The sequence below is a fragment of the Capra hircus genome, unplaced genomic scaffold (genome assembly GCF_001704415.2).
Source record: "Capra hircus breed San Clemente unplaced genomic scaffold, ASM170441v1, whole genome shotgun sequence".
NCBI lineage: Eukaryota > Metazoa > Chordata > Mammalia > Artiodactyla > Bovidae > Capra > Capra hircus.
The window spans coordinates 6,313-18,355 of record NW_017206418.1 but is presented as its reverse complement, the minus strand read 5'-3'; the positions used below and the strand labels follow the sequence as shown (position 1 = coordinate 18,355).

The window sequence follows — 12,043 nt, the reverse complement described above, 5'->3', positions numbered from 1 at the left end:
ACAGCGGGGAAAATTCTCGTGGCTGTGCTTATCAAGTGTCATTAAATGGTACTCTAAAGCTTTGTTTTAAAAAATTTCTTTCTGTGTTTCAGAAGAAAACAAGAAAAATTACACAGTCATCTCAAGAGATGTAGAAAGATCATTTGGTCACGTCAATATCCTGGCCAGGCTGGCCTGCACCGAGGCCCTGCAGGGCCTTCCCTTCAGCCCTAAATCAAATCACCAATAGGGGCAAGATCCATTTCATATGTATATATAATTACATACTGGTTGGATTTAATATGCTAGTAGTTTATTAAGATCTTTCGTATTTATAATCATAATGGTATTTTTGATTTTGTTATTAAGTATTATTTGATTTTGTTATCATGGAAAGGTACACTTAGTGGCTCAGTCGTGTGTAACACTTTTGGACCCCCATGGACCTCAGTCTGCCAGGCCCCCTCTGTCCATGGGGATTCTCCAGGCAAGAATCCTGGAGTGGGTTGTCCTCCTCCTCCAGGGATCTTCCCAACCCAGGGATAGAACCCAGGTCTCCTGCACTGCAGGAAATTCTTTACAGACTGAGCCACTAGGGAAGCCCTATTATGTAATACTGGTATGGAAAACCGGTTGGAATCAGTTGCCGCCTTGCTTTTGAATGATCATTTTCGTAAGAGTGATGTAATGTCTCCCACCAATTTTATAAAATTTACCAATGAAAAAGTTTGAATTTTAATAAAGTTTTACCATATAAAAACATTTTTGTGTGTGGTTTTTATCTCTAAGCCTTGAAGATCATCTTAATACTATTTTGACTCAAGATAGATCTTGTAATGGAGGGGAAAGAGGAGCATGGGAGGACTTTATGAAAAACACAGAATCAGGGCCTCCAGATCCCCGGGCCACTTATGCATGTTAACAACGCCCCCGTGTCAGTCCCCTGCAAGGAGAATTGGTCAGCCTGTGCACTGCCTACAGCCGCAGGAAGCCCCGGAATCACCTCAGCCCTCATCCTCAGGTGCCCTGCGCCAACTCTTCCTCCAGAACCTAGGAGTCCAGACAGCAGGCTTCTGGGGATCTTAGCAGGGGACTAGAGGCAAGTGTCAGGGACTGTTGTTCCTGGACCAACAGGGGCCAGCAGAGGCCACCACGAGTGGTTTGAGAACTCCCTGACCAACCGGGCACTTATCTACCCTTGCTCAGGCTGAGGGTCCCCACCTCCTTGTCTCTCAGTGAAGTGAGGGAAAGTTGCTGAGTTGTGTCCAAACTCTTTTGCCTTTTCATACTGTTCGTGGGGTTTTCAAGGCAAGAATACCGACGTGGTTTGCCATTCCCTTCTCCAGTGGACCACATTCTGTCAGACCTCTCCACCATGACGCACCCACCTTGGGCAGCCCCCATGGCATGGCTTAGTTTCATTGTTAGACAAGGCTGTGGTCTGTGTGATCAGATTGGCTAGGTTTCTATCTGAGAGGCTTCCTCTGATGCTCGCAACACCTATCGTCTTGCTTGGGTTCTCTTACCCTTGGGCTGCTCCACGGCGAAACTGCCCTTTCCTTGGACGGGGTATCTCCTCACGGCTGTCCTCCTGACCTTGAGGTGAGTAGCTCCTCTTGCCATCCTGTGCCCGTGCAGCGCCGCTCCTTGACGAGGTTGCTCCTCTCCGGCCGCCTCCCCTGACCTCAGGCCGGTGGTAGCAACTGTCGGACTGACCTCCTGAGGGGTAGCTGCTCCTCGGCACCACCAATGTGTGATCACTCACCTAGAGCCAGGCATCCTGGAATGTGAAGTCAAATGGGCGTAGAAAGTATCACTACAAACAAAGCTAGTGGAAGTGATGGAATTTCCAGTGGGAGCTATTTCAAATCCTGAAAGATGATGCTGTGAAAGTGCTGCACTCAATATGCCAGCAAACTTGGGAAACTCAGCAGTGACCACGGGACTGGAAAAGGTCTGTTTTCATTCCAGTCCCAAAGAACGTGAATGTGAAGTAGTTCAGTCGTGTCCGACTCTTTGCGACCCATGGACTGTAGCCTACCAGGTTCCTCTGTCCATGGGATTTTCCAGACAATAGTACTGGAGTGGATTGCCATTTCCTTCTCCAAGGGATCTTCTCAACCCAGGGATCAAACCTGGGTCTCCCGCATCGTAGACAGACGCTTTACCGTCTGAGCCACCAGGGAAGAAAGGCAATGCAAAGAACGCTCAAACGAACACACAATTGCACCCATTTCACACACCAGTGAAGTAATGGTCAAAACTCTCCAAGCCAGGCTTCAGCAGTATGTGAAGCCATGAACTTCCAGATGTTCAAGCTGGTTTTAGAGAAGGCAGAGGAACCAGAGATCAACTTGCCAACATCCGCTGGATCATAGGAAAAGCAAGAGAGTTCCCGAAAAACCATCTTTTCTGCTTTATTGACTATGCCAAAGCCTTTGACTGGTGTGGATCACAATAAACTATGGAAAATTCTGAAAGAGATGGGCATACCAGACCACGTGACCTGCCTCTTGAGAAACCTATATGCAGGTCAGGGAGCAACATTAGAACTGGACATGGAACAACAGACTGATTCCAAATAGGAAAAGGAGTACGTCAAGGCTGTCTGTTGTCAACTTGCTTATTTAACTTCTATGCAGAGTACATCATGAGAAACACTGGGCTGGAAGAAGCACAAGCTGGGAATCAAGACTGCCAGGAAAAATATCAACAATCTCAGATATGCAGATGACACCACCCTTATGGCAGAAAGTGAAGAGGAACGAAAAAGCCTCCTGATGAAAGTGAAAGAGGAGAGTGAAAAAGTTGGCATAAAGCTCAACATTCAGAAATGAAGACCATGGCATCTGGTCCCATCACTTCATGGCAAATAGATGGGGAAACAGTGGAAACAGTGGGCAGACTATATTTTTGGGGGCTCCAAAATCACTGGCAGATGGTGATTGCAGCCATGAAATTAAAAGACGCTTACTCCTTGGAAGGAAAGTTAGGATCCACCTAGACAGCATATTGAAAAGCAAAGATATTACTTTGGCCGACAAAGGTCTGTCTAGTCAAGGCTATGGTTTTTCCAGTGGTCATGTATGGATGTGAGAGTTGGACTGTGAAGAAAGCTGAGCACCAAAGAATTGACGCTTTTGAACTGTGGTGTTGGAGAAGACTCTTGAGAGTCCCTTGGACTGCAAGGACAGTCCATCCTAAAGGAGATCAGTCCTGGGTGTTCATTGGAAGGACTGGATGCTGAAGCTGAAACTCCACTCCTCTGGCCATGTCATGCGAAGAGTCGACTCATTGGAAAAGACCCTGATGCTAGGAGGGATTGGGGGCAGGAGAAGAAGGGGACGACAGAGGATGAGATGGCTGGATAGTAATCCCGACTCAATGGACATGGGCTTAAGGGAACTCCGGGAGTTGGTGATGGACAGGGAGGCCTAGCGTGGTGCTGTGATCCACGGGGTCGAAAAGAGTCGGACACCACTGATTGACTGAACTGAACTGATTCAGTGAATTTGGTAGATTAAACGTTATGTGTACAAAAAATATATTTCAGTTTCAGTAGATCATAGGAATTGGTGAGCACCAACAACTTAGGGTGTTTTTGTTCCCATCCTGTGGATCCATTTCACTCGTCGGCCGTCCCCTTGCCACTATCCTCCGACACGCCCTGCTCTGTTCTGTGGGAATGTTTGCTTTTATGTCATTTGCTTTCCTTTCTCTTGTGTCGACTTCTTTGCTTCTGAAATTTGTGTTTCATGTCCCACATGGAAGTGAATGCACAAGGTATTTCTCTTTTCTAAATGGGTCCTCGAGACACTGAGAGATACAGGGTGATTTCTGCTGTTGAGTCGCTCAGCTGTGTCTGATTCGTTGTGACCCCCTGGACTGTGGCCTACATAATGTTGATTGGTTAAGAAAACCTCATCAAAAAAAAAAAAAAAGAAAGAAAGAAAGAAAACCTCATCAAGGTCATGTGACCTTAGGGGAGTATCAAGTCAGCGGGAAAGGGAAATTTCCCCTCTGACCCTCCTCAGCCACCCTGGAAGCTGCATGTCCTCAGCTGGAGTGTCCAGACTCATGATTCTGAGCATCTGCTGACAGACTGGAGGCTCACAGCTGAATTTCAGGTTGTGTGGTTTAAAGCTGGTGTTTGGCTAGTCCCTCAGGGAAACGGGACAAGAGGAAAATCATGTAGTGATGTGGCTTTAGACAGCTGGGGATCGATTCTCTAATTTCTTTGCAATTTTAATTGTTTAAAGTTTTGGAATTATCCCACTATAATTTTAGTGAAGTGTTAGGTGCATTGCCATACCTTTCAGCTTCTGTGAACCACACACCTTCTCAGCACCCAAAACTGCAGGTTTCCTCTGTGACTATCTGCTGCCCCATTTTCTTTGCGGCTCCTCTTCTGATTCCCTTTACTCAGGTCTGTGTACCTGTGTATTTGCCATCATGTCAGTGTTGTCTTCTTTAAAATTCTGTTTGCTTGTTTTCTTTTTGTCTGTCTTTTGTGTTCCACACACAAGTGACGTTGTGAATAATTTCTTTCTCTTAACATGTCTTCAGATGTGGTTAGACCAAAGAGAATAGCTGATGTCACTTTGCTAAGAAACTCTGGACAAGGTCATGTGACCTTGGAGCAGCCTCAGGTCAGCTGGGAAAGGGCAATTCCTCCTTCACTGGGCCTCGGCCACCATCAGAGCTGCATCTCCCTCAGTGAGGGCATTCCTCCCCCACCTCTCTGATCCTCTCCGACAGAGAGGAGGAGCACAGCTGGAGTTTAGGATGGTTTGCTTTTTCAAGCTGGTGTTCAGCATATCGCTCAGAACAAAAGTCCATAGTAAACTGATGTAGTGGTTTGGCCTGGCGATAGGGTAAGGTGCCTTGAACTTTATAACTTTATTTCTTAAATTGAATAAACGTTGATGTTAATATTAGATGTTTCATTTGTACATTTTTTTTTTTTTTTGCAATTACATAGCTAATTTTACAAGTTTGGGGTGAAGTCTACATGAATAAAAAAGGCTGGAAAAGAATAAGCCCCTCACCCTCTGGCAGTGGCTGAAAGGGAGAGAGGCTACCTGAGGGGAAGGAAGCACAAAAGGGACCCGCTGCAGACTCAGGGCAAAGGGAACGCCATCGGTCCTGGGGCCTGGGAGCCCTGCGGCAGGAAACCCCAGCGTAGGGGGCACTGGCTTCAGGCACACAGACAAGGGCAAGAGGGTTGCACACGAAGCCCCAAAGCTACCTGGCTTCCCCCTTCCCTTTTGCCTTTCTCAGCTTCTGCTGCATGATCTGGGTGTCCCTCTGCTTGGGGGACAATCGCCCCGAAGCTCAGTGCTTTCCCTTCAGCGAGCAGCTCTGCCTTTCCTTATTCTTCTGGCGGGCAAGCTCCTGCTGGTCACCTCGCGTCATGGGGACTGCAGCGACTCTGCCCTTTTGTGCATTGGCACATTTCAGCTTTCTGACCCTTATTCATGCTCACCACCCAGATTTCCCTCTCTCCCTGCCACTACACATTTGACCACAGTCACTATCCTGCCTTCTCCCGTGAAGCTTCCTCCCTCAGTTCAGTTCAGTCGTTCAGTCGTGTCTGACTCTCTGCCACCCCATGGACTGCAGCTCGGCAGGCTTCCCTCTCCATCACCAACTCCCGGAGTTTCCTCAAGCTCATGTCCATTGAGTCGGTGATGCCATCCAACCATCTCATCCTCTGTCGTCCCCTTCTCCTCCTGACTTCAATCTTGCTCAGCGTCAGGGTCTTTCCAAGTGAGTCACTTCTTCCCATCAGTGGCCAAAGGATTGGAGGTTCAGCTTCAGCATCAGTCCTTCCAATGAACACCCAGGACTGACTTCCTTCAGGATGGCCTGGTTGGATCTCCTTGCAGTCCAAGGGTCTCTCAAGAGTCTTCTCCAACACCACAGTTCAAAAGCATCAATTCTTCAGTACTCAGCTTTCTTTATATTCCAACTCTCACATCCATACTTGACTACTGGAAAAAGCATAGCTTCGACTAGATGGACCTTTGTTGGCAAAGGAATGTCTCTGCTTCTGAATATGCTGTCTAGGTTGGTCATAACTTTTCTTCCAAGGAGCAAGTGTCTTTTAATTTCTTGGTTGCAGTCACCATCTGCAGTGATTTGGGAGCCGCCCAGAAATAAAGGCTGCCACTTGTTCCATCTGTTTCCCCATCTATTTGCCGTGAACTGATGTGACCAGGTGCCATGATCTTCCTTTTCTGAATGCTGAGTTTCAAGCCAACTTTTTCACTCTCCTCTTTCACTTTCATCCATTGGCTCTTTAGTTCGTCACTCTCTGCCATAAGTGTGGTGTCATCTGCATATCTGAGGTTATTGATATTTTCCCGGCAATCTGGATTCCAGCTTGTGTTTTATCCAGCCCAGCGTTTCTCATGAAGCACTCTGTATGTAAGTTAAATAAGCAGGGTGACGATATACAGCCTTGACATACTCCTTTCCCGACATGGAATAGGACTATTCATTGTCCGGTTCTGACTGTTGCTTCCTGACCTGCACATAGATTTCTCAAGAAGCAGGACAGGTGGTCTGCTATTCCCATCTCTTTCAGAATTTTCCAGAGTTTGTTGTGATCCACACCGTCAAAGGCTTTGGCATAGTCAATAAAGCAAAAGTGGATGTTTTTCTGGAACTCTCTTGCTTTTATGATGAGCGAGTGGATGTTGGAAACTTCCTCCCTATTGTCCGCTAACTCTTCTGGGTATCTGTGTGTTTTCCTCTGTTTTCTGGTTTGTTTATCGATGTGTTGATTTGTTACCTTTTTGTTTGCTCTCACTGTTCTACCCAGGAGTGAAGTCCTTTTGTGTTTGCTTTCAGCCTCTGACTTAATTCATTAGCATCATAACAATAAGGTCTCTCCATGTTCTGGAAAATAATAACATCTCAATATTTTTTCTTTTTTTTTTTTTCTGGCTGATTAGATTTCCATTGAATATGCATACTATTGAAAGCCAAAAACATTATTTGTTCACCCTTAGTTGAAACACGCATTTCACATGAGCTAGGTACAAATGAGACGCTGAGGACAAAAGTTTTAAAAAACAGACCCTCAGCCATGAATCATCTAATCTAGTAGAGAGGAAGATAATTAGAAGTGAATTTGTACTTGAAAATTACCTTCCCTGATGTCAAATGCAGAGTCCAGTTTTCAAAATTCATCACACTTATTTTTGATTCTCAAATGCCTATTCCTCAATATTGACTGCAGCTTTCCCCTAGAACAAATATTTGTGTACATGTGGGGAGATCTTTTATCTCCTAGACTGTGATACATGTAACCCAAGTCTCTAAATGTAGTCTTCTGACGATGCATTCCAAATGCATGTTAATCTGGGTTCTAATCTGTGTGTTGGTAATCAGGGGAGAATATAGAAATGTCAGTTCAGTTCAGTTCAGACGCTCAGTCGTGTCTGACTCTTTGAGACCCCATGGACTGCAGCACCCCAGGCTTCCCCGTCCATCTTGAATTCTGGGAGTTTACTCGAACTCATGTCCGTCGAGTGGGTGATGCCATCCAACCATCTCATCCTCTGTCATCCCCTTCTCCTCCTGCCTTCCATATTTCCCAGCATCAAGTCTTTTCCTATGACTCAGTTCTTAACATCAGGTGGCCAAAGTACAGGAGTTTCAGCTTCAGCATCAGTGCTTCCAGTGAATATTCAGGACTGATATCCTTTAGGATGGCCTGGTTGGATCTCCTGTCAGCACTCGGGAATCTCAAGAGTCCTATCCAACACCACAGTTCAAAAGCATCAATCCATTGGCATTCACCTTTGTTTACAGTCCAACTCTCACATCCATACATGACTAGTGGAAAAACCATATCCTTGACTAGACGGACCTTTGTCAGCAAAGGAATGTCTCTGCTTTGTAATATGCTGTCTAGATTGGTCATAGCTTTTCTTCCAAGGGACAAGCGTCTTTTTATTTCATGGCTGCAGTCACCATCTGCAGTGATTTTGGAGCCCCAAAATAAAGTCTGTCACTGTTTCCCTATGCATTTACCATGATCTTAGTTTTCTGAAGGTTGAGTTTTAAGCCAATTTTTTCACTCTCTTCTTCCACTTTCATCAAGAGGCTCTTTCGTTCTTCTTCACTTTCTGTGAAGTGAAAGGTCTGGGCAGGAGAAGCCAAACTGTCAGAAACCTGGTCACGATGTCATGATCCCCATTTAGGGTCGATAGGGCAGGGATGACTCTGTGTCTCTGCATCAATATGACAGTTTTTTCTTTCTTTTCACAGAGGAAATCCAAAAATTAAGACTGAGGAGAATCTCCAGTAGGTGTGGAAGATGGCTGGTCAGTACGGATGGCTGAGAGCCTGCCGACTCTTTCAAGACCAGAAAGTGAGGAAGCAAAACCCGGGTCCTGGGAGGCAGATGGCTCCCCAGCCACAGGACAAAGACTCTATGGTGAGTGGAGGCTTGGACCCACAGGGAATCTGTGGGTGGCATGGACTGCGGAGACAGGGTTTAGACCTGGAATATTCTGGGTCCATCACTCACTAGTGCATTCGCATCCAAAGATAGCTGCCTCCACCTCCCTCCTGAGCAGCTCGGGCCACTCAGAGCCTGGGAGGAACCATCTGGGCTCCTTGGGGTTACGTCTGCCCTGGCTTCATCCAGATCTTTCAATGGGCCCTTACTGTTCAGCCAGCCCCTCCTCCTCTGATGCTTGTGATGAGGGCTTTGGGAAGCACAATATTATAACTATCCCGGCACCTGAGGGACTGCGCCCTTTCTCCAGAACCAGCATTCCACGCTCTCCATCCGTCCTTGCATTCCCTCTGAACTCCTGCCTGTGCTTTCTGCTGACTCTCTGACCTGGTTCTCCTCCACCCACAGGTGAAGTGTAAGGACTGTGGAGCCTTTGGGCACACAGCAAGGAGCCTCAGGTGCCCCATGAAGCGCTGGCAAGGGGCGCTGGTGCCCCTGCCCTTGGGGTCCAGATTCGGTAAGGAGAACCTGGCGTGGAAGCTGCAGGACCCACCGACCCCAGGGAGCCCTAACGCGGCTGAGAGAGAGGAGGAGGAAAGACAGAGGTGAGCGGCGGGGAGGTGGGACCCAAGGTCGGGGCTGAAATCTGGAGGCGGTTCCTCTCCTTGTCGACACTGTGCTGAGCCATCTCGAGAAAGGACAGGGCAACTGGGGAGACAGAGACAGGAGCCACGTGCTCAGGGGCCACACTCGGGGGCTCACACCAGGCCCTGAAGTCACTAAGGAGAGTGGGGAACACACACAGCTTTGCACCTGACCGGCCCCGAGGCCATAGAGATGAAGAGACAGGACTTCCTGGGAGACCCTGCAGGGGTCTCTGGAGTCAGGGAAGGACACGGAGGCGGGAGGCGGTCTGCACAAAGGCAGAGGGCTTCAGGTCTGGTGTCACCCCCAAACTAGGAAAGGGGTGGGCCACAGCAACCGTGACCATGGATCACTGGGTTCTGACGCTTGACCTGTTCGTGTTGCAGGAAAGAGGAGCAGCAGAGGAAGCTCCTGCAGCGATTTCCCAGGAGGCCCCGTGCTCGGCAGCCGCAGAGCTGGAAGGAGGAGCCGGAGCCCGGCCTCTGCCTGAGGGTCAGTCTCTTGGGCCCCCTCCTTAATCCACTGGCCTCAGTCCTGTCTCTGGGAGGAAACCGGTCATGTTCTTTCCTGACCAATGTCAGCATTTACTTTTCAGATGCCATTTTTCGCGGTGCCTTTGATTTTGCTTTCTGACTCGCATGTCTGGCGAGAAGCTGGTAGGCACATGGAAGCGATTTTATCAGCAGCTTCCATAGTCAAATCCTTTAAGTTAGAACAGGAATCTGTACATTGTGATTCATCCTCCAAAACTGGAACTGAAAACTCATTTTGCCATCAAGGCGCCTGCAAAACACCAATCTGTGTCAGTCTCGAGAAGGTCTACCAAAAGCTTCTTCCCCTTACTTAACAAGAGACACTGTTAGAACATTTCCATTGGCCACTGGATGTATAAATGTGTCAGGGTCACATGAGCACCCTGATGTTGAGGATCTTACCATGTAAAATTAATTCCTGTGAGGTGTTTTTCTGGAGGGAGAGGAGATTCTCACCCCTGGCCTCTCTGTGTGCTCTTCTCTTACAGCACCCAAACATGCCCCTGCTTATCCACACATCCAGGAGGAAATCCTTCCAGGATCCAGATCACCCAAGAGGGTCACCCACCAGGAAAGATGAAGTGAAATCCAGCCTCCCCGCAGTGTCTCTCATCGGCAGGAATGCGGCCCCGGCCTCCAAGGGCAGCGTCGAGGCTCCAGGCAAGAGATGTGCGCAGACCCCCAGCCTGACATGTGTGAACCCCGCAAAGAAACCTAGACTCAGCCCCGTCCAGACCCCCCAGCACAGCACTCCCACAGCAGATCTGGGGGCCTTCCTGAATCTCCCTCCTCCACCCAGTACACCTGGACGTGGATCGAGAGTGGCCTTCCATGCATCCAGGGAGACACCTGCCCAGGGGCAACGCTTTGACCTCCAGCCTCCCGCGGACAGATCTCCCTCCAGGAGCGTGTGCGGGCTCCCCGCAGCCCACCCGCCGCCCATCAGCATCCGCGTTCGGGCCCAGCCTCTCAGGATGCGCTTCCTGAGAGATGCTGAAGGCTGCTGGAGCTGCCACTACATGGCGCCCCCGTCTCCGCGGCCTGCGGAGCTGCCAGCCCCTCCTGCTCAGAGCCCGTCCGTCGAACGGGAGCCCGAGGGCCTCGCTGTCCCCGGGCCCCGGAGCGTCCTCTACGATGACCTCCTGGTGTCTTCTTCCTCCGAAGAGAGTGACTGGGACGCAGACACCAGTGGCAACTGAGACTCGTCCTCCAGCGCCCGGTGCCCTGACTTGACTGTGACTCTGGCGGGTGGACTGGGTGTTAGAGGGAGCGGCTGTTCCCGGTGAAGGCGGACTCCCCACCCTGGTGGGCGAGACAGCAGTGGGACCGGACCTCCCTGGGGACACACAGCTGCACACACTGCCCTGTCTCCTCATGGAACCCCAGTCTGTCCCATGGCGCTTATCCAACCGGACGGCAAGCCGTCAACCCAAAACGATTATAAGCAATTGAGGCAAACTCTAGGAGTGACTTGTAACCATTGTGTAGACAGGATGTGATGGTACTATCTGCAGTTGATGATGGTAGTGTGTGTATTTGATGGTAGTAGCTGTATCTGAACCTTTGGAACCTGCCTAAAGGCCTGACTCTGCTCCTCAGAAGGTCAGCCGACCCCCATCCAGTTAAGTCTAGTGGACTCTGTGGAGTCTTGCACTGTAAGGCACAGCGGGGGAAAATTCTCGTGGCTGTGCTTATCAAGTGTCATTAAATGGTACTCTAAAGCTTTGTTTTAAAAAATTTCTTTCTGTGTTTTCAGAAGAAACAAGAAAAATTACACAGTCATCTCAAGAGATGTAGAAAGATCATTTGGTCACAGTCAATATCCTGGCCAGGCTGGCCCTGCACCGAGGCCCTGCAGGGCCTTCCTTCAGCCCTAAATCAAATCACCAATAGGGCAAGATCCATTTCATATGTATATATAATTACATACTGTTGGATTTAATATGCTAGTAGTTTATTAAGATCTTTTGTATTTATAATCATAACGGTATTTTTGATTTTGTTATTAAGTATTATTTGATTTTGTTATCATGGAAAGGTACACTTAGTGGCTCAGTCGTGTGTAACACTTTTGGACCCCATGGACCTCAGTCTGCCAGGCCCCTCTGTCCGTGGGGATTCTCCAGGCAAGAATCCTGGAGTGGGTTGTCCTACCCTCCTCCAGGGGATCTTCCCAACCCAGGGATAGAACCCAGGTCTCCTGCACTGCAGGAAATTCTTTACAGACTGAGCCACTAGGGAAGCCCTATTATGTAATACTGGTATGGAAAACCGGTTGGAATCAGTTGCCGCCTTGCTTTTGAATGATCATTTTCGTAAGAGTGATGTAATGTCTCCCACCAATTTTATAAAATTTACCAATGAAAAAGTTTGAATTTTAATAAAGTTTTACCATATAAAACATTTTGTGTGT

The 12,043-nt window shown here is 48.4% G+C and overlaps 1 protein-coding gene across 1 annotated transcript; it reads left to right on the top strand.

Moving 5' to 3' along the window:
• The first annotated feature begins 8,308 nt into the window (after nt 1-8,308).
• LOC108635125 (putative protein FAM90A13P) lies at nt 8,309-10,829 on the top strand. Its single transcript, XM_018045404.1, has 4 exons — nt 8,309-8,428; nt 8,861-9,057; nt 9,484-9,589; nt 10,119-10,829. Exons 1-4 carry the CDS (start codon nt 8,309-8,311, stop codon nt 10,827-10,829), a joined length of 1,134 nt encoding a protein of 377 aa, XP_017900893.1.
• The last annotated feature ends 1,214 nt before the right edge of the window (nt 10,830-12,043 follow it).